The 22,479-nt window shown below is 49.4% G+C and overlaps 3 protein-coding genes across 3 annotated transcripts; all 3 read left to right on the forward strand.

Moving 5' to 3' along the window:
* Positions 1-3,039: 3,039 nt before the first annotated feature.
* LOC116091896 (vomeronasal secretory protein 1-like) lies at positions 3,040-5,808 on the forward strand. The gene is made up of 7 exons (XM_031373330.1): positions 3,040-3,144; positions 3,490-3,611; positions 3,794-3,864; positions 4,072-4,182; positions 4,682-4,783; positions 4,962-4,988; positions 5,643-5,808. Exons 1-6 carry the CDS (start codon positions 3,040-3,042, stop codon positions 4,985-4,987), a joined length of 537 nt encoding a protein of 178 aa, XP_031229190.1. The 3' UTR covers position 4,988; positions 5,643-5,808.
* Positions 5,809-10,336: 4,528 nt separating this feature from the next.
* On the forward strand, positions 10,337-13,451 carry Paep (progestagen associated endometrial protein). Its single transcript, XM_031373331.1, has 6 exons — positions 10,337-10,451; positions 11,053-11,189; positions 11,424-11,497; positions 12,208-12,315; positions 12,488-12,589; positions 13,337-13,451. The coding sequence occupies exons 1-6, from the start codon at positions 10,380-10,382 to the stop codon at positions 13,354-13,356; spliced, it is 513 nt and encodes a 170-aa protein (XP_031229191.1). The 5' UTR covers positions 10,337-10,379; the 3' UTR covers positions 13,357-13,451.
* Positions 13,452-14,344: 893 nt separating this feature from the next.
* Positions 14,345-19,126, forward strand: LOC116091898 (lipocalin). The gene is made up of 6 exons (XM_031373332.1): positions 14,345-14,612; positions 15,289-15,425; positions 16,166-16,239; positions 16,419-16,526; positions 17,792-17,887; positions 18,579-19,126. The coding sequence occupies exons 1-6, from the start codon at positions 14,466-14,468 to the stop codon at positions 18,602-18,604; spliced, it is 588 nt and encodes a 195-aa protein (XP_031229192.1). The 5' UTR covers positions 14,345-14,465; the 3' UTR covers positions 18,605-19,126.
* The last annotated feature ends 3,353 nt before the right edge of the window (positions 19,127-22,479 follow it).

A 22,479-nucleotide genomic window follows, 5' to 3' on the forward strand; every position in this document is an offset into this window, starting at 1 on the left:
CCAAGTACTTTATCAGTTGAGACATCTCCCATATCTCTTCTTGCCTTTCTCATTTTTATTACATTGTATTTATTGTGTGAGGGGTTGTGCGTGTACCATGGCACACCAGTGGCAGTCAGAGGACAAACTTCCAGCAGTAAGTTCTTGCATACCATATGCCTCCCATGGAACAAATTCTGGTTGTCAGGTTTGATGCCAAATGCATTTACCCAGTGAGTCATCCTGTTAAACCCTGAAGAAGTCTTTTATTGAACCTACTGTTAAAACATAAGACAGCAGGCACAGCAGGGCAGCACAGTAAGAGACATCTTAAGAGAGCTCAGCAATCCACCAATACCCATCATAGCAAATGTTCACACACATTAAGGGCTGTATTCGTCCTAGGCAGGGAACTATCCCTCTGTACCAGGCATGACTCTCCCTCTCCTAGGCCACCAGGAAAGCTGCTCTTTCTCTGTCTGGGGTGGATGTGGTTGGAGGAAAAGTCTAGCATCAACTGCTTCGAATAGACATAGGTAGGGCCTCACCTCCTGGAGCCAGAGTTGTGGTTTAGCAACAAGCTGCAACAATGGTTGAGTAGTTTCCTCAAGATATCTGTAGTCAGCATAAGGGAAGTCTGTCTGGCTGCTTTATTGACAGTCCTTTATTCAAGGCAGAGAGGATACCAGGAAGAGTCTACCAGCTGTCAGCTAGGGAGGTAAATCGCCACCTCCCAACATTTTCACAGAAAAATTAACATCAGAAGAAGCACTTCTACTAGTAACTTTCTTGTAACATTAATAGTGATACAAGCAATATTTAGCAGTGCTTGACACCAGTCAGGAATTCCCTAATATGTCTCAGTATCTCTGGTGCCATACCTGTTCAGCTGAGAAGATCTGAGCCTGGAGTAAACTAAAACTCAGAGTCACCATGGAGCTGTGTTGATCCATGCAGAAGACAGGCCTATGGTGGCCTATGTTGGGGGACACTTAGTGCACCCTATTCAGTGTACCTACACTGACGTTTTCTCCATGGGTCAGTAGCAGACCACGAAGGCCACCATCCATGACAGGACTCCCTCAGTACCCTCAGCCCCGCACAGCTCGGAATCTCCTTTCTGCTCTGGACAATGTAGTTCTGCTTCCTCCATGAACTTTAGGACAGGGCAGATGGGGGGCAAAAGTGTCTATACCTTTCTAGTGTCCCTGTCTTCACTGCATGTATAAGGGACATCAAGACATTTCCTGTCCCTCTGTGACCTGCTGGGTCTTAAGTGAAGCCTCCCTTACATTGACCCTACTGAGTAATGAACAGAAATGCACCTCAGTCCCTTTAGATGTCCTTGAGTATTTGGACATGACGACAGGGCAGCCATGGAGGGCTTTCAGGGATCCAGACAAACACCTGTTCTCTCAAGTTTCAGCAGCAGGCAGGGTGCCTGTCTGTCACCAGAAGGTCAACACAGAAGTGTTGTCAGAGACTCAGAAGGCTGGGACCCACCTCTTGGTCCCTGGCCTGAGAGGTGTTGGCCTTGTGCCTTCCTATCTGGAAGGGCAAGGGTTGTTCAGCTGAACTTCCTATAGGATAATGACTAGGTCAAGCTACCACCTTGTATTCTGAGCCCTAAGGGCAATGAGAGTATGTGGAGCGCAAGCCCTGGGGCCAGAGACACAAAGACACCATTGGGAAGGTGCTGCATTCCCGTGCTGGGTCACGCTGGGGTCCCAGGACAGACAACCAAGCTAGGAATCTCTATTGCCCAAGTTAAGAGAACATGACTGCTCTCAGAGATCCAGAGAATTTCGGTGCAGAGGCCATACAGTGAATGCCACCAAAGCAGGCTGAATGATACTCTGACTCATTTGTGCTAAAATCACAGATACAGACACACACAGTAAGAACAGTCTGGGGCATGGGATTTGCATGATCAAAAGGGTCAGGAGCAGGTGAGGGCAGCCGAGGGAGCCCTACTGAGTGCAATGGTGTCTATGGCCTGGGTCTTCTATCTCAGAGCCGATGTTCTTCCAACCTGTGAGGGCAAATAGAAACCATGGAGAACTGTCGAGAGATGTCCAGGTGCTGAAGGGGCTGACTGCCAGCCTCATAAAACAATGTGGTCCAAAGACTGTGAATTCTTTTGGACACTGAGGCCTTGCTTCAGAGATTAAAATCTCAACTAAAATAGGCAAGAACTAGGGTGGCCTAAATCCTCTGACCAGAGTCCTTGTCACAGGCACTCAGAGGGACCTTTCGGGGCTAAGGAGAGGCTAGGTGAAGACAGGCAGAACTTGGGTCAGGAAACCATAGGAAGAGAGTTATGGGGAGCTGCCGATCATCCAGGGGCCTCCACAGAGGCTTGGGGAGTGTGGCTCTGGCCTGCCCAGTCTTCATACCCAGCGTCTGGCCTCCATGTCTGAGGGGAGCAGATGTGATGTGTTTAAGACCTGGTTGGAGGTGGTTTGTTACAGAAGCCTCAGGCAGCTCCTGCCAGTGCTCTGAAGAGAAGAAAACCAGGAAGGAGAAGTCATGGAGAGTGTGTCTAGAAGGACAACTCAGTGACCAGGCTGAGGCCCGAGTTGAACAGCTGGGTCCTGCAGGACACCCTTGGACAAAGTTCCCAACAGAACAGCAGGTGCCGGACTCAAGGGGGTGAGCTGGTGCACATAAGGCAGAGTGGATCTGAAATGCTGCTCTCTCCCCATTCTGATCCCCTCCCCAGTGACTGCTGGGTGGTCCTTGCAGTTCTCCTGATTCCAACAACAGATCAGACTGTGGATCAATTGACCTTTCCTCTGAGTTCCCAATTCTCCCTCAGCTCCTTTGGACTCTGGACAGCAGCTGCCACTCCAATCAATGGTCTTGATTTCTTGAAGTCTTAACAAGCTGTTATACAAAACACTGATATTCCTCTTGCCAGCTGGCTGTGGACATAACTGAGAAGGACCTTGTCCTCTCTGCCAAGTTCCCCAAGGACCCTGCATGGATCTGTATAAAGGGCAGTCAAGTGAGGGGCCAGTATAGTCTCTCCTGTCCCTGTTACCTGTTGGTTGGCTGTGAATGCAGACCCTGGAGATGAAGGCTCTGCTCCTGACCATTAGCTTCTGTCTGGTTGCTGCCCTGCAGGCCCAGGACTCCTCATCCCTTGCTTTCAATAATGAGAATGTGAGTCAGGGCTGGGCCACAGGTAGTCTAAGTTTTTACTGGTATAGGAAGACCAGGGTTCTAGATTCAGGGGAGATCCCAGTCTCACCCGTGTCACAGATTGTATCTAAAGAGAGTAGACTAATTTGGAGTTAAGGGGTCCCCATGCATGTTCAGGCCTCCCTGTGCTCAGGGGTGCAGTTTGAGAGCATGTGCTAGAAGAAGGCCCTGGTACACTTGGGGTAAGCAGGTCTTGATCATGTGAGCTTTCTATGTTTTGGTGGTGGAATGGAATGGGCAGACATGTATGGTATTCCACAGGGAAGGTGGCCAGGCATCAGCAAAGAGAAAATTTCATCTTTTTAGTTTTCCGGAAAGTGGTTCATGAAGGCCTTGGTGTGGGAAGACGATGTCCCAATAGACAAGGTCTCACCCATATTTGTCTTGGTGCTGAACAACGGAGACATGGAGTTTTCTAGCACACATATGTGAGTGTCTGTGGCTCCTCTGGTTGGTTGATCTCTTACCTGGCCCATTATTTCTCAGTGAGTAGTTTTTAAAAGTCCCTCTGACTTGGAAAGGACTACAGCGATGGGTTGAATAGGGAGGACACCAGTCAGCATGAGGGCCAGGTTTAAGAGGGCCACTGCAAAACTGTTTCTGATTCCAGGATCTATGGCCAGTGTTTTGAAGTGACCACCATCTTGGAGAAAACAGATGTGCCTGGCCAGTACGTTGCCTGTGAGTGTTATCAGCCCAGGGATGGGTGGCTGGCAGCCCATGACAGGGAGAGCCTCCTGCCAAGCCCCACCCCACAGGCGAGTCCTGGGAACCCTAGACCTTGGCCTTCAGGCCACAGTAGTCTCTTAGAGTCTGTGACTAGAGGCTGAGGTGACAGTCAGAAGAGGTGGTTGTAAGCTAACCTTGCTCTTTCTGGGGCCTCCACAGTTGAGGGTAAGACCCACCTGCAGGTGCAGCTGTCTTCTGTGAAGGGCCACTACATGCTCTACTGTGATGGGGAGATGGAGGGAATGAGCTTCACGATGACGCAGCTCATAGGTAAGTTTCCACCCCCTCAAGCCCAGCACGCCCATCATTCCTCTAGGCCCCCCAGATGAGAGGGGAAGCTTTCCTCTCATGGACAGGGCACAGTGCTGCTGGCTGGCCAGACTACCTTGCTGAGCCAAGCCTGGCAGGTACCATCTAGGACAGAGGAAGACATACCTCTTGACCATAGATGCTGTTGGTGATGCTTTGTGGAATCTCATGGTGTCATGTGGGGTTTATAACGCAAAGACAATGGTGTCTTGACTGAAGCCTTCTCAGCCCAGGGGCCTTTTAGGTCAGAGGCAAGATGTTACAGGCCTCTACTGGAAGGTTTTTTGTTTCCAGGGTCCTTTGGTGGTCCAGATGCCATCCAAGCTTAGTGCTATCCCCCCATACCACCTCTTCTCCTGCCCTTGCCTGCTCCATGAGGAAGCACCTGGTCCTGGGCTCCTGTCTTTGTGGCACTGGCTCCTTGCAAACATCCCCTTTCTCACCCATTCATCTTGCACAGGTAGGGACTCCCAGGAAAATTTGGAGGCCTTGGAGGAATTTAAGGAGTTTACACGGATAAAAGGACTTGTACCAGAGAACCTGGTCATACCCGAGCAGATGGGTGAGAACATATGCAATCCATGTTCCCCTCTCTGTCCCCTGTAACTCTGTCACTCTCATGTACCCTGCCCCCAACATGGACAGCGTAGTCCTGCTCCAGGTCTTGGTCATGGGAAGATAAGAGCCATAGACTCTTGTCCAGGGTTCATTCTTAGTTCTGGGTTTTCTGCTTCCTACAGAAAAATGTGAACCAGAGAGTAACTAGGGTAAGTGATCCTTTTAACGAAGAAGAACCTTGGTATTCAACGGGGCCTCAGGATCCACATGGAAGCCTCAGTTGCAGCCAGGAACTTCCCAAGTTCTGTGTCCCAGGGCCCCATGTGCCCTGAACTTCATTCCTGGGTCATTAAGGGTTCCTTGCCATCCTCATTCCATCAGTGGGGTACGCTGGGATATGCCGGGATACACTGGGAAATGCTGGAATACATTGGGCTACACTGGGTTACACTGCCAAGTTGCCACCCATCCAGCAAGTGCCCTGTCCTTCTTAGCCTCCTTCTGGGCTCCTGGGGAATTCCTACCTGCTGGTGTACACTCCATGAGCCTCCTCTGGATGACATGAGGGCACTTTGATCATGGAGCAAAAGGTCCTGGGCCCTGGGTGAGGAAGGCCAGGGACAGGTGGAGTCACAATACCCATATCCTTTATGCCTCCACTTGTCAGTCACACCTTTGCCTGGTCACCATTGCATGGACAGAGTTTTTCTGAGGGAACTCAGCAGAAAGGAATTCCTCGTTCAGTACTGGCTAGCTCTGCTCCCTTGCCAGTCTGTGATGCTAACCCAAAGCACCTACCATTCCCACCCCCGACCATAACCAGTCAGTCACTGTACCCTGCTTGCCTCATGAACTCTCTTTAGAGCATGGTGACTCAAGGTTCCAAAGCAGCCCAAGGGAGCGAGTGCCGCCAGAACCTGTCCTGTGGGAGGTGGAGAGAGTGCCCTGCTGGATCCTCTGGCTCCCCTTCTCTCTTCCCTCATCCTCCACCCCAGCTTCTCAATAAAGAGCTTCAGCAGTCCCTGGTGACTCTGTCTGTGCATATGACCTCATTTGTTCCCCACCTCTTGTGATCTACTGAGAGGAGGATAGGTCGGAAGTGTTTAAGAGAGGTGGAAGCTCCCAGACTTGCTTGGGGGTAGGCATGGAAGCTAGAGACTGTGCCAGGCCCCTGACCCCTGAGATCTTTCTGTAGGTGTGTCACTCCAAAGCCCAGGTTTTAAGCCATAAGTGAGATGAGGAGGAGGCCCACAGCAATGACAGGGTGGGACTCTAAGCCACAGGTGAGCACCAACAGAGCCCATGTACAGGTGAGGACCACCTGGGGACTATGGTAGGAATGAGACCAGGACACAGGCCTGGGGCTAGGTTCCCAGCCCCAGCAGGACAGACAGTAGGACACTGAGAATTTGTTTCCATGGGTAGGGGACACTGTCAAGATCTCTCTCTCTGCAAGCTGGAGAAATATAGGGGCTGTGGAGAAGGAATCAGCTCCAGGAGCAACCTCGCTAAAACATTCCAACGCCATTCAATGCTATTTCTCAGGTCACACTGAGACTTAGCTCTGAGTGGCCTGAGGGGCCAGCTAGGGTCCAAGTCCACCCTCTCTCTTTCTCTCTCTCTTCCCTCCCCCCATGGGGAGGAGAATGTGGATCCAGCAATTTTTTAAAAAAATCTATGGACCCTCCTGCCCAAACCTCTGCAGTCCCAGGTTCGTTGTCTCTGATGGGGATTAACAGCATCCAGAGGCCTCTGGACAACCAATACCTGGTGAGAGATCCTGGCATCAGAAAATTTGCTAGCAAAACACTCACAGGTAATGTCTTCACAGGATGCCTTGAAAGGAGACAGGCTGTCGCAAGGTATTATGGCCTAGGCAGAAGCTAGATGCTAGTATTGCAGCCCCTAAGTTAGTCTCTCATGTCTCCAGATGGCCACTTTATAGATAGAGGCTGAGTTCTCATCCTATGTGAAAAATGGGCTCAGACACTTCACAGTCATCCTTAACCCATCCTGCATTTCTCTGTGTGGCTCACAGCCAGAAGAACCATGGGAGATGACTCAAGCACAGGACTTAGGTCAGACTGAGAATGCCATGGGCAGGAACATACCCACTTTTACAAGGTAACCTTTCCAAGACCTAAAACATTGCTCAAGGACACTCAGCAGGTAATCTCTATGAGCCTTAGGGACTAAGAGAGCTGCCTCCTACTTTGTCGTTGCCATCTCTGAGCCTGAGATTTCTGGATGCACTATGCTACCTACTAATATAAGTGCAGTGAATGACATCGTGGATCCAGCTCAGAGTTAAGAGATCAAGGAGAAGTAGATGTCCTCCAAGCTCTGCGGCTACCTGTCCACCATGGCTGCCTTAGGACAAATGTGTAATCCAGGACCCTCAGACATAAGAAGTTTATGAGCTACAAGAATGGGAAGTCAGGCCTGGAGAAGTAGCTTAGCAGTGAAGAACACTGACTGCTCTGCCAGAGGACCAGGGCTCAATTCCTAGCATCCACATGACAGCTCATATGCCTGTAATCCCATTTCCAGGAGTTCTGACACCCTCACACAGACTTACATGCGGGCACAACACCAATGCACATAAAATAAAAATAAATAAAATCATTTTTAAAATTATAAAGAAAGAGAATGGGAATTCCATACGCGCATCAGAGCCCACATCTGGCTGTTGGTAGGGTCATTCTGTCCCTGGAAGGCTGGCAGTGGGAGGGGCTTCTGGTGATGGCCTGTGTGCTAAGTTCAAGGTAAGGACATTCACATGAGTTGGTCTTTCAGTGTTCTCTATGGAGGGATTTGAATGTGACTTCAGGCTCAGACACATGAGAAGGGGGCACATAATGACCCACGGCTAGGAAATGTGCCTGGACATCCCTTTGAAGCCACAGGAGAAAGTGGCTCAGGGTGCAGTGTGAAGGGGCCCAGGGCATCTCACTGTCTTGGACAAATAGACACAAGGACCTAGCCCAGCCTTACACAGTACATTTCTTACCTTGCTAGACCCAGATCCTTGCCTATGCAGGGCCATCCCTGAGGACACTGTTCTTCTGACCCTTTACCTCATCTCACCTCATGCAGAAACAGGAAGTGAATACAGCCCAGATCCTGTCAAGCGAGGTTGTGTAGGCATCCCCAGATGAGCTCCATGGCCCTCAACAACTGCCACCCCCCAGGGGCAAGACCCATGTGTTATGTTTACAAAAAGATAAAGAGAGAGGGGATATGTTTGGTGGAGGTGTAGTCAGGTATAGGGGAAGGGGATGCCTCAGCAGGCCCATGCTGAGGCATCCCTTCCCCCTGAGGGACCAGCCATACGAGGGTATAGTATAGAATAGAGTTTATTCAGGGCATGGGGAGGGGAGTTAAGAGGGTAATAGAGGCAGAGAGAGACAGAGACAGAGACAGAGAGAGAGAAAAGAAGAAGAAGAAGAAGAAGAAGAAGAAGAAGAAGAAGAAGAAGAAGAAGAAGAAGAAGAAGAAGAAGAAGAAGAAGAAGAAGAAGAAGAAGAAGAAGAAGAAGAAGAAGAAGAAGAGAAGAAGAAGGAGAAGAAGAAGAAGAAGAAGAAGAAGAAGAAGAAGAAGAAGAAGAAGAAGAAGAAGAAGAAGAAGAAGAAGAAGAAGAAGAAGAAGAAGAAGAAGAGAGGAGTAGAGACCGGCCATACACACACACAAACATGGAAAGAGATGGGGGAAGGGAATGGGGAAAGAGGGGAAAGTTGTGAGAGGCCAGAGTGGGAGCAAGAAGGCAAGAGAAAGATAGAGCAGAGGGGGTGAGCAGCCCCTTTTATAGTGACTCAGGCATATCTGGTGATTGCCAGGTCGGAACATAGACAAAATGCTAACACCATGTCTTGGGCCAGATGGTGTCAAAACCATGTTTGTGATGAACACTGATCGTTGTGGAACTTATTCATTCAGGATCTTGGGTGTCTTGCATTCAACAACTAGATGAGCATGGTCCCTGTCATAGCACTCCTGCCTGGAAGCTCCTCGTTGGTATCTAGGGTTTGAAGAATGACACCTGTCCTCTCACATAGGTCCTTCATGGTGCCACAGATTCACCTTACCCCATGCCTCTTTTGCTGGCTTCTGTCTCAGTGAGCCCAACCAAAAGATTTCTACTCTCTTCCTGGAGACAATATTAGCCCCAGATTGTGCTCAGCTCTGCCAGGCCTCCAGACTACTTTGGCGGGTACTACAGAGCTTATCTGAGAACAAGTCCATGGTGTCTCAGGGCGATGGTGAGAATTTCTATGACATGCCAAGAATCATGAGTTTCATGACAGAGGCAATGCTCACCAAGCAGAAAAGTGTTGACATGCGTACATGTGTGTATACACAGACATCCATGCTTACCCTCACATGCAAGCACACTTACAGGTGAAGAGCATAGGCACACAGGTTCACAAACATACTGCACACATATGCACATGTACACTTGCTCATGATGTATACAACTGTAAGCTTGTGTACATGCACACTCACACATGCACACGTGTACCACTGGATCTGAGCAGCAGCAGCAGTTAAGTGACAGAAAGTGGCTGAAGCTCTAGGTTTCATTACGGAGCACCTTGGGCCTCCACTGAGACCCCTGGAGTGGCCCTGGCCTACCTTGGCCTTTCTGTCCTCTAAGGAGGACTAAGGCCTGCAATCTGGAAACTAGGCGCTCAGATCTCCTTGCTAACTCCCTTATGCATGTGTGATTAATTCTCTGACCTTTAGAGTTGTAATCCTTTTAGTCTTGCTGGATGAACAGCCTGGCTTCCAGTCCAACACTGAAGTTGGGGCTGAGAGGGTAGGGAAGTCTCTGGTATACAGGGCTTCCATGGACATGTGGGAAGGGCAGAGGGTACCCTGAGGGGTGTCCTCTCCATGGCCCAGCCTTGATTGCCCCAGGATTCCTGACCTATGTACCCCATGGCACCTCCTAAGAGCCTGCAGCATCTTGCAAAGAGAGTTAGACTATAGCTTAAAGTTGACAGTAAGGTTGCCATGGAGACTGCCCCCCCCCTCCAAGTACAGACTCAGCTACTCCACCACCACCCCACAGAGTGGCCTAAACACCAAGCTTCCTCAGGAGCCAAATCCACATATAGTCACGAGGCAATAATCAGCCACTCAAGTTAGAGGCCAAAGCCTATGGGTAGAAGTGCAGGCCTCATGCCCCATGGTAGCTCAGCTTTAGCGTGTTGGTCTCAAGAGTCCTGTGAAGGCATGGTCTCTTCCCAGAAGAACACGTACACCCTGCCTAGCCTTCACTTCTTGAGACTACAGGGCTTGGCCCTTGGCTATCTCTCCAGGCCAACAAGATGCCACATCAAAAGTGTCCCAGGCTTACCCACTAAGGCACCTCAGTCCAGAAGCCAAGCTAAATAGTGTCCCAGTCTTGGCCTGCACACTGATTTTACATAGGGCTGACAGCATCCTCCCCTGAACTCAACGCTCTTCCAAACATGTGGGCTCCTGTGGGTAGGGCAGGGGTGGAGGGACTTCCTCCTCAGAACAGTATATATACAGTCTGTTGGAGACTCTTTGCACCCACATTGTGAGTGCTCATCCCAAGAAGACACAGCAGAGGAATGAAGCTTCTATTGCTGCTGAGTGTAGGGCTGGGCCTGACCTGGACCCTGGAGGACTTCCACCCTGAGCAGGTGATGCTCTGGGGTCTCTGGATGAGCCAGGGAGTTACCCCATGTCCCCAGTTATTTTTTTCAGGTCTCTATCACCTCACAGAGTCTTGATGGCAACTCACAGCAATGGGGACCAAAGGAATGGCACTCTACTTGAGGCCAGGGACTCATAGACACTCTGTCAGGTCCCCTAGAGTGTGAGCCTCTTTAAAGCCCCAGTACAGCTGGCTAGACCCAGGAGAAGCCTGAACCTAGGGACCCAATAGGATAGACAGGTAAAGCAGGCCCTCTACTATGCTTACTGCACAGAGACTCTAGGCTCTCATATGATAGAGGATGCCATTGCTCTTTAGAGATCTGGAGAACAGAGAGCCACCACATTCTAACAGCATTCTCCATGGCCGATGGGGATACTGTTCTGGCCTGTATGGTTGGGGTGGCCATGGTGCAGAGTCAGTAGTCCAAAAGGTCTTTTCTCAGCAAACAGTAAGAGATGAGTTGAGGCCTGCACTCTATTCCTCGGCAGGACATGCCTGGATACTCCTGCTGCAATCCACTGTGATCCACAGGGAGATGGCTCTCCAGGCTCAGTAGCCAAGATAAAACCTTACTCTGTCTGCAGGTGGTAGGATCTTGGCACACTCTCAACCTGGCTTCCACTGACCCGTCTGTCATTGAGGAAGGAGGTCCCTATCTGTGCTTCATGACTGACATTGCCCTCCTGGACAATGGCAACCTGAATGTCACCTACTTCCACAGGTATTTTGGCCTGCCAAGACCTCTGAGGAGGTTCTGTGGGGTCACATTCTCCTTCCCACCTCCCAGATCCCCAGCTACTCAGGGCTCAGACTCTGAGACCACCTTGATGATACTGATCCTGTGGGTTGCTTCCTAGAGGCTGGCAAGCCTCTGGAACTCCATCCCAGAGAGCCAGGTGACCCTATAGGACCCAGCTCCCATGAGCATGACTCAGAAAGCCTATTTTCCTCTTAGGGAAGATGGAAAGTGTGTGAAGAAATTCTACATCGCAGAGAAGACTGGCATACCTGGACACTACACCTTTGAGTGTGAGTGAAGGAAGCTGCTGCTCCCTCTCTGGGTAGCATGGTGGCTCAGGAGGTTGTCACAGCTTCTGCAGTGCAGATGTGATGGAGCAGAAAGGACAGGGATGGGAACTCCACAAAGCTCGCAGCTATAACTTTAGAAATTCAAAATAAAAAAAAAATGTAGCTCCAAACTGTGCTCCCTTGGGTTCCCAGGGTGTCCCATCCCACAATTCTCCTGAAACCCAGCATAGAGCTGATCCATTGTCAAATATCAGGCAGTGACATGGAGGCTGGCAGGGAGAGGGATCCAGGAGCCTCGCCCAGCTGAGGCTTTGGAGTGCTGTGTAAGGGTTTCCCTTTGGAACAGATGTTGCTCAGGCAGTGTAGGTGGGTAAGGGGCAGGAATCCAGATAACAGGAGAAGACAGAGTTTGGAGACCTTTGAGCCCTTCCTTTTTGCTGAATATGCCCTCCCTTCTTGCTGGCCCAGAAAAAGACCAAGCTCAAGAGACTAGAGGAGAGAGGGTTGGGAAGCAGAGCAAGAGGCTGATAGAGAAGCAGAGGCAGGAAACAGCAGCTGCCTGGTGGGCTTTGCATTCCTGGATCTTCTGGCTATGGTACCCTGAACATGTGGAGGTAGAGTCAGGCTGTGCCAGCTGGGGCAGTGCAGGGAATGCATCAGGACATGCGTGGGCCCAGCAGACTTTGTGACCATTTGGTTGCTCGTCACAGACCAAGGCAAAAACGATCTGACTTTTGTGGATGTCACTAAGGACTTCACCATCATGGACTTGGAAAACCAGAGTGGAAGGGTCATCACTGTCATGACTGAGCTCCATGGTAGGTGCCGTTCCACCCACAGCCTGAAGACTGCAGGAAATGTGGGGATCTCGAGCTGGAGAGGAGGGTGGGGATGGCAGGGAGACTTGGGGGCTGGAGCTGCTCTCCCTACTCTAAGCATCCTCCCTACTGATCTCTTTGTTCCACTGTGCATTCAATCTGTCGTCTGTAGGCAGGAGTCTGTCCGCAGGTGAGTTTGGATATGAAGACTATTACATTCACACATGCAGCAGGGGCATCTCACCAGAGAGCATCGTGGAGCTTTCCTTGTCTCGTAAGCTTCCCATTCTACAGCTTCTTCTCCATGGGGATGTACTTTTCCTAGGAGCATCTGCAAAGTATAATAGCCAGGGCTTTTAAACAGTGCTGCACCCAGAACCCAACCTGAATGAGAATATTGGGAGGAGGCCAGGACGACTCATGCTCTCTCCAGTGGGTGTGCATGCACATGTACCGCTGTATAGATCTTGTGTGCACGAAATCTGTACTCCTGGCCACTCCTCTGTCAGCCATGCTCACCCATGGTGCTTTCCTTGGAACTCCTGCTCTGCACAAACCCTTGCATGGCTCTGCAGACCAAAGCAGCACTCCCCTTCCCAGGATCCTCCTGGGTCCAGGCTCTTCCTTCAGTTCTGTCTCCTGACTTTCCAGACTGTCTCTCCACACCTTCAAGAAAGCAGGGTGGCCACCATAGCAGCACAAAGCAGGCAGAGATTCCCTAGGTCCCTTAAAATCTTCACCCTAAGAACCACACTCTGTGATGGGGACAAGGGCTTAGGGGTTGGTGGATCTGCAGAGTTATGGTCATGGTGGCAAACTTGATTGACCTCATTGCTTTCCTGGGTGAGGAAGGCCTAGGAGATAAGAACAGCAGGGTGATGGCAGGAAGGAGTCTGGGCCCTAGGAGGAAGAAACAGAAGAAAACTCCAGGATACTGATCTGGAAGCATGAGCTCCCCTAGATTGTAAAAGTTCATGGAACTGGTTGGATCAGTCACAGAGCATCTATCTGCCTTCTCCAGGTCGATGTGACACAAACTAGTCAGCATTTCCATGACCCACATCTCTTGAAGCTTCTGCCTTCCAACTCTGACCCACCCTTCTCCATGTAGTAAATAAACTCAGTATCTGCTCAAGGCCTCCAGTGTTTTCTTGGTTGTACTCAAAGGCCACAGGGCTCCTCTGCTCAGAGGAAGCTGTCCCAGGATGGGCAGCACTCACCTAGCTTCTAATAGGGGTGGCGGCCATAGATTTCGGTAGAAATCTAATGTCCAGGGCAGCAGCTGAGCTTTGAGGGGCCACAGGGACTTCGGGATTCCTGAGGTTGAGCTTTCTAGGACAAATTTGGAGAGGAGCCATCGCTGTATATCTGAGCAGGCAAACTTGAATGGCTCAAGGGGGGCTGGGAGAGGTGTCATTGCTACCTCACTATGGTCCTTGACCAGCCTCCCCTCCCAGAACCCGGACCAGCTATTATGGGATCAGCCAAGGCCAGGTCAACCACGGGCAGGGATGTTCTGTCCTCTAGGACATCAAGGGGTGAGCAAACCTGGGATCTGACTCTCAAGCAAAGGAAGACACTAAAAAAGTGGCCAGCCCATGTTGTCCTGGACACATGGGACAGAGTGGCCATGAGGCTGGGAGTGAGGGCTGGCGAGAGACATCCATAGTGAACAGGCACAGTAAAAGCCCACACTGGTTACACTGCACTCACATTCCTCAAGTGCTGTCCAGAGAGACTAGCTACATGTGCCCATACTTCCCTTCACAACCCAGGGAAGAAAGGAGCTATCTGGGTGTGAGGTGAACAAGGATGTAGAAGGGTCCTTTCACTCCTGCTCTTGTGGCCAGTGGCTGGGACACACCAGGAGGATGTCAGACCTGGGGATAAGGGGCTACACCCTCAGGTGGTAAGAGACACGCCTACAGTCTTTGGTAGCCTAGCCACCAGCCTCTCCCTGGGCTCATAGGACAGATTCGAAATGTGGTTAAGCTGCCCCAACAGGCTGACCATGTTTTTGCCTCCCTAACTTGAGTGGCTCTGGGCTCTGTGTCAGCCCTAGGGAAGACTGGAATGTGCAGGCCTTGGAGGTCACCGAGGCTGGCCAGGAACTGCTTAGGGGAAGTGGGCTACTCAGGGTGTTCTCAGAGATGGGGAGCTGCTGGGCCCCGCTGCTCTTGGCCCCAGGTGCCGTGACACTGGTGAGGGTGTGGCTGCAGGCTTTGGCCTTCAGTACAAACCTGGCCCAGGAGAATCTGGAAGAGGTGCCGGTGCAGCCGGACTTTGACGCACATAAGGTGAGTGTCATGGCCAGGCCGACTCAGTGCTGGGACAAGGACTGGGTCCCACTGCAGGGTCCCACTGAGGGTATGCTCCAGCCAGGGCAGAGGCTTAGGCAGTGTGGCTGACCCAGGGAGCATTCACTCTGGGGTCCTTTCCTGGGTAATTGAATCTGATGACCTGAGAGCAGTCTCAGCATCTGTAGAGTCTTGGCTATGAAAGCAGAGCTGTAGCTAGGATGACAGGTGGCAACACAAAGCATGTCTGGTCTCCGATCAGCCTCTGCCTATCCGGCCCTGCGTCTTGGTGCTCATAATCAGTGAGAACTGGGGATAGCACTGGGCTGGGAAGGTTAGTGAGAGCAATTCCAAGCCATGATGACTGTGGGGAGCAGAGCTCAGAGCAGAGGTAGGAGGGATGGGAGGGTGGGGGAGGGCACCAAGGAAGGGGTCAGAGAGGGAAGGAAAGCTAGAGGAAAGTGGAGATGACTATTTCCAAGTAGGAAGCCACAGCTTGTCCTGTGACCTGGGACCCCTAGAAATTCACTGATATTTGGGGTGTAGGGTTGGCCAGCATACATTCTTGGAACCTGTGCTCACCTACTGACCAGGCCTAGAGGTATATTGTCTGTACATTGAGACTGGAAGCTCAGAACTGGCTGTCTCTCTGGTCCTCATGCCCACATCTCTGCAGGTGGAAGGACGTTGGTTTACCATCCAGCTGGCCACTAGCCTCAGGGACCTGGTCTTGCCAACGGACCCCCTGAGACTTTCTCTCCACTCCATTTGGACCAGAGACAGTGGGGATGTGGACTTCGTGCTGTTTGAGAAGTGAGTCTGTCTGTGTGGTAACTCTTATCTCATGCCCAGAGCCCTAAGGGGTTAGTTAGCACTGGTGGCCAGAGGGATGGTAGTCCTGTGCCCCTGGGCTAAAGGTTATGGCTTGTAAAATGCAGGACCCAAGACTTAAGAGAAGGAACTGGCAGAAAAGGCACACAGTCAGTTGCCTAGCCTGACTGACATGCCTTTTTAGGTGCAGACCATGTGGTCCTGCCTCAGGCCACGGAGGGAATCTCAAGTCTGCTTCTTTTATGTGCAATCCTTGTTTTTTGAGTCATGAAGTTACCTGATCTTAGTGGCACATATCTTTAATCCCAGAGTTTGTGAAGTAGAAGCAAGATGATCTGGAATTTAAGATCATCCTTAGCTATATAATGAGTCCATAACCAGGCTGGGGCCCAAGAAACACATCTGTATAGAGAAGGAGCAGCCACAGGCAAACAGGTCAGAGTCTTGATCCCAACACCTCAGTCTGGGCTCCGCATTTTCTGGGAGGTCTGGTTCCGTGCACCTGTGAATCAGACCCCATTCCACTTCCAGTGAGCAGCACCTGCGGCTACCACCCTCTCTCTCCATCTCTCTAGCTCTCATAAAAGCTGCTCCCAAACACTGGGAGCTGAGAACCCTGGGGGGAGGGACAGTATTCAGGGCTCTCAGACAGGATCACCACCAATGTCCTCAGCCAGCTACACTCTCAGGCAGAGGTATATATAAATGCCTCTTCTTTCTAGAGGAGAGGGGTTGTGCACAGGATTTAATGTTACCGTCCATCCAACTGGGCTCCAAGGCCAGTACCAAGGAACCTGTGAGTATTTCATGAGAAACCTGGTTCCCCTGTGGAAGAGGGAGGTCCAGCTCGGGAGCCAGAGGCAAACAGCTTTGGGCAGGCTATACATCCTTTGAATGATATCATGTCCTCTGTGGGGAAGTGGAATCCTGGGGGCAAAGACAGAGGAATTGTATGTCACACCTGGTTCTCTACAGTTGATGGGGGCAGACTGCACATCCATTTTGTCAGCACTGACTACGACACCCTCATTCTTTATGTACGTGTTCAGGACAATGAAGTTGTCAACCTGTGGGCACTTCTGGGTAAGTGGTAGCTCTTCCCAGCACTGGCTTCTGTGTCTAGGTCCTGTGGGTAGGATTTGGTCACTACCTTGTCTGACCAGAGACTTTCTGTCTGGAAGGGAAGTCTCATGATGGCTGTGCTGAGGGTGTGGGCAGCTCTAAGCTGCAAGCAGGCATTCCACTGTCCAGCACAGAACCCTCTTGCAGACTCGTTCACTCTCTCATTCACCTCACAAGCACCAAATGTCTGGTGTTACCATCTGCTGCTGTGTTGGGGGGTTGTAGAAACTGGGGTCCTTTCAGGCTCCCCAGAAGGACAATACCAGGGGAGGAGGGCCTGAGGGGCTTATGAGGAGGTGCCAAGTAGCAGTTGTAGCTTAAAGACCAGAGGTACGGGGGGTTGGGCACACCCAGGGTCCTGGGTGACACTGAGCCTAGCCAAGAGCCTTGGGCTCTGAGAAGAATGAGGGGTGGGGTAGTGCAGATGTTAGTGCAGGGGTGAGGATGGGCTTTCTGGGGTCTCCTCAGTGAGGACATGGGCCTCACTTGTTTGTTAAAGAGGCATTACCTGTGCTAGAACCAGACCTGTCTCTGTCCCCTTTCCCTTTCTTCTGTGTTGGGAATAGAAATCATACTGGACATGTTCTCTGTAGAGGTTAGGTCTGGTTCTTCCTTCCTGATCCCAGAAATAAGATTCAGACTCAAAATATATTTACAAATACCTTGGCCAGAGAGCTAGGCTCATCTCTGTCTAGATTATGACTTGAAATACCCTATTTATTTTAACCTACATTCTGCCACATGGCTGGTTATCTATGCTTATGTACCATGCATCCATTTTGACACATCTTCCCCGGGTGAATCTTCCCTCACCTGGTTCTATCCTAGAGTTCCTTCTGCCTCTCAGATGTCACACCTCCCATTTCCTACCTAAGCCATAGGCTGTCAGGTTTATTTTTGGCAGGGGCCACATCCATACAGACATAAGATATTCTCGCTACAGTTCTCTACCAATTTGGCCACATTGGATGCCCCAGATATTCTTTAAGAGGAGACAACAAAGGGATTGTTGTAATCATGGGCAGAGAGAGGTAACTGGGGAGATGGCACTGCCATTCAACTGACCCCAACATATGCTCTGCACCTCAGAAGGAGACCAGTGTCAGGCAATTGACAGTAGGGTGCTCTGTGCTGCACAGCCTGGGCTCTGCCCCCTCCTTGTTTACTCAGAAGAAGAGTTCAGAGCTTAGAAAGCTTCACTCTCACTGCCAGCCCTCTAATTTCAGCGAGAAGAATTCTTGAAGATCCCATGTGGCTGAGCAAATACCTGGGATTTGTAGAGAAATTCTACCTTCAAAAGTCCCTCGTCTTCAACATAGCTGGTAAGAGCGGCCCACCAGCTGCTTCAGGGCTGTTTAAGGAGCAGTTCCCTTTCTCACCCAGTCCATGATGCAATAACAACACGAACAGCTGTCACCATGTTGCTTTTCTGGCTAGACCTGTGCTAGGCGGCTCCCCTGCCAGGCTTCCTATGGTGTCTTGAGACACAGTAATGAGGCACATGCTGACTCCATGCCATGGATGTGGCTTAGAGAGGCGGGTACAGCTAGGAAGAGGGCCTAGGTGTGACCCAGATCTTGGGGTCTCACATTAATCAACACACAAACAGCCATGTCTATTCTGAGAATTTGACAACATATGGAACAAGACAGGCTTACCCAAGTTCAGGTCACACCTAATCAGACAGCAGCAGAAGATGAGCGGGGCTGATACTGAGCTATTCGTCAAGAACACGGGCTGCAAGGGCCTCCTTCCATATGCAGAGGTCAGAAAGGGTGTCCTAAGAGAAACTCAAGGCTCCCTGGAAGAGGGACCACACTGGGATATGAGGGGACGAACCATTACCAAACCACAGGCTATGTGGCCATCATGGGGTTGAGGGGTGGCAAAAGACAGGGGGCAGGACAATTTTGGGGACGCAACATCTTCATAGTGTGATTGCTTTCTTGGCTGACAGATTTGAAATCAATCAAGTGAAGACTTTAATCCCTCTCTTTCTCTTCTTCTCCACAGACCAGTGTCCCCCAGCTAGGGCCTAGATGAGGCCACTGCTTGAGACTTTCACATGAGCCCCTCCACCTTCTGCTGCTTCAGCTTCCTTCTATTTTCTCACCATGGCCAGCAGCTCAGGAAGCCCCTCTCTCACTCCTAGGGGCCTGGAGCCCTGAGCCTGGAGCTGACCCCTGCTGCCTCTGCCTTTCCTCACCCATTTTCTCTCTGTGGTAATCAATGCCATCAAACACAAAAATAGACACTCAAGGCTCCCAGCCTGGCCTACGACTGAAGGAACGTTCTGAAGGCTTATGAGCTATGAACTTGAAAGAAGGTGAGCAAACCTATGTGTTCAGAAAATGTCCCATTCTTGTACACGAAAATGTTTTTTGAGGGATGAGGAGTGGCCCAAGGGCAAGATACTTGCCTAGCACACTCAAGACCATCTTTGGTAGCAAGTAAAAAGAGTTATCTGAATATGTAGAGACGTGACATTTCCATGTATCCTTCAATGTTTCAGGAAGCATGACCCTCTCTCTGTAATAAATAAAGTAGAGTAATAAAACTGACACAGAGTTTTAATATAGTACCCTGTAGAGTGGGACGGCAGTATGGTGTCGCTGATGTCTTGGTTACATTCCTATCACTGTGAAGAGACACCGGGACCAAGGCAATGCTTAGAAAAGCAAGTATTTAATTGGGGCTAGCTTAGAGTTTTAGAGGCTTAGTCCATTATCATCATGGTGGGAATCAGATAGGCGTGGCACTGGGTTGGTAGCTGAAAGCTACATTTTGATCTGCAAGGAGAGAGGTGAGAGAGAAGCTGGACTTGGTGTAGGGTTTTGAAACGGTAAATTCCACTCTGAGTGACATACTTCTTCCAAGGCCACACTGCCTAATCTTTCTAACCCTTTCAAGCAGTTCCACTGCCTACTAAACATTCAAATCTGTGAGTCCATGTGGGCCATTTGTATTCAAACCACCACAGCTGGGGTGCTGATTTGGCATGAGGTAGTGGTTTGGTTTTGTTTCTGAATTTTGTATGTTTTTGAAGTGTGTGTGTGTGCGTGTGTGTGTGTGTGTGTGTGTGTGTGTGCATGCGCGCATGTACAGCACACACACACACACACACACACACACACACACACACACACACGCTTGACCAGCAAAGACCAGGAGAGATTTTCAGATGCCCTGGAGCTACACTTACAGTATAGGTAGTTATGAGACCTCAATATGGGTGCTGAGAATTGAACTCAGGTCCTCTGCAAGAGCAGTAAATGATCTTACTCAGTGAGCTACCTCACCAGTCTGAGAAAATGGTTTTTAAAGTCTGTGGTCACAAGAAACTATCATTTCCCCCAATCTCTAGTCACAATCTTTGCATTTTTCTGGTATGCCCCAGTACTCCCCAAATTTCCCATGCTATTGGAGCAGGACACAATCATATATAATGACTATCCTAGGGCTCAAGACTGCCCCTTTGTGATTACAGACTTTGTCATGGTTGCACCTTCCCAGCTCTGTCCCTGTTCTCTCCAGCCCAAAGATTCATTTATTAGTATATAAGTACACTGTAGCTGTCTTCAGTCACACCAGAAGAGGGAGTCAGATTTAGGGAGTCAGATTTCATTACGGATGGTTGTGAGCCACCATGTGGTTGCTGGGATTTGAACTCAGGACCTTCAGAAGAGCAGTCAGTGATCTTAACCTCTGAGCCATCTCACCAGCCCGACAAAGAAATTCTTAGAGAACAATTTGAAGTTCAGAAAAACACAGCCTTATAAGTTGAGCTGCGTGGCCAGGAGTCAAGAAGAACTGCGGTCTAGCTAGCACAGCTGATGTGGCTTTTACTGAAGCCAGGCTGGTCATTTAGCTGGTGATTAATTTCTTCTACTCATATTTGCCCTCAGCTGATTTAATAACATTTAATAAGATTTAATAACATTTGCTGATGAGTAGGTGTGCACCTGAAGATTTTTTTACATAAGCATTTAGATTTGTGATTCTTTTAAGATTTTTATAAGATTACTTTTTAAGATAAATAATAAAATAATTGATCCTTTCTTTGTAACTGCAAATTGTCACCTGCCAGTAAGAAAAACTGGCTGAGAAAATTACCTTGCTTGTTGTTAATCTATAATAAGTTGCTTAGTTATGAATGTACATTGTTTTTTGGGATCATTTGTTTTCTTTACCTGTACTACATACTGTTTTCCATGTAAAGGTATTGGGGGAACATACAGTTTTTTTCTTAATCATTTACTAAAAGAAAAATAAAATTGTAATCACATTGTAATTTCTATATGTCTTAAAAGATTTTCCTGAGATATATAAGCTGAGGAAGAAAACATAACATTGTTAGAGCCTGCTTGTTAGAGACTGCACCATCCACCATAAACATGTAAAGTGGTAGGAGCTTCGGATGCTCTATCCACTCAGTGTGTGAATGGATATATATTTATCTCTGTATATGTGTGAAGTTGCTTGAGCTTTGCTCCATCCATCAAATGTGTATGTATACATATATGCAAAGTAGTTGGAGCTTGCTTGCTAGAGTTTGCTTCATCCACAAAGAGTATGTGAGTGACCATGCTTTATAACATTGCTGACCTCACATGCCCTCCTTGGACTGCTGAGCATATGTCAGAGCCTGGAGAACTGATGGAGTTACTTAAAGAAGCATGGGTGGCCCCAAAGCATCTTCACCAGAAAGTCTCCACCCAGTGTGGCTGATGCTTCCCATAGCTACATAAACAGAACTCCTCTCAGTTAACTTCCTCCCTATATACTTAGTCCCTCTCAAGACCCTGAGCCCTCATACAATTAGGACAGCACTAAATGCAAATTCCTGGAAAGGGCAGCCGAATCCTCAAGTATGGGTCCAATCACACACACAGAAGTCCAAGTGCACGCACGCGCGTGCGCACACACACACACACACACACACACACACACACCTACCTACACACTGCATTTCTGTCTATGAGGAAATGTCAATTGTCACTAAGACCAACTGTAAAGGACCCTTGTAGATAGGCACAGTTGATCTGATGAAGATGGCAGCTGTTTTGTCAAGGGGACCTTATTCTACAACAGTTCCCATAAGGAATTCTCCCTAAACTGCAAAATATATCAAAGTTTACATGAAGGTATATATATTTTTTAATGTTTTAAAAAGAAAAGCAGTGTATAGTGAACAATCCTTCCAACCTAATGTAGAAAGATGCTCAGAGAATCACATGATGTCAGTTCAGGACAGAAGAAAGATCAATGAAACCAAAGTGATGCCAAGCCATGAGCACATGGGATGATGGGACACCAAGCCATAAGCACACAGGAATGATGGGACACCAAGCCATGAGTCCACAGAGGTGGCTCACCATGGGACTGGAGCAGTCAACAGAAGCATAATGTGTTTAACAGACAGAGCTGAAGGAACAAAGGCAACACATAGGAGAGATAAAATTGGTGAGCTCAACAGACACATTATATTAGTATTACTGTCTTTTCTTAATTTAATTTACTCTCTCATATATTACATCAACATTGCAGGACTTCTGTGGAGACTTTTCTGTAGTTTAAAGCTGTTGGCCTTTGGCTGGGGCAGTCTGTCATCCAGACCATCTAACTCAACTCTACTTACCCACCATTCCATCTCCCCACGAGGTTCTCACTGCCTGCTTCCAGCTCCATCCGTCTCCCTCTTCTGCATTTTTGAGACTTCCATATCTCCTCTTTCTCCTTGTCTGGAAGTCCTGCCCCTATACTTCCTGCTCCAGGTCTGGTTGTAAGTTTTTAATTTTACAAAACCATTCAGTCTGAGCCAATCAACAGCAAGACAACACCTCCCCCTCTGTAGGAAGCCACTTCATAAGCACATCGCCATTACAAAATGGCGATGACATTTGGCTTGCCGTTG

This window comes from Mastomys coucha, unplaced genomic scaffold (genome assembly GCF_008632895.1).
Source record: "Mastomys coucha isolate ucsf_1 unplaced genomic scaffold, UCSF_Mcou_1 pScaffold15, whole genome shotgun sequence".
Taxonomy (NCBI): domain Eukaryota; kingdom Metazoa; phylum Chordata; class Mammalia; order Rodentia; family Muridae; genus Mastomys; species Mastomys coucha.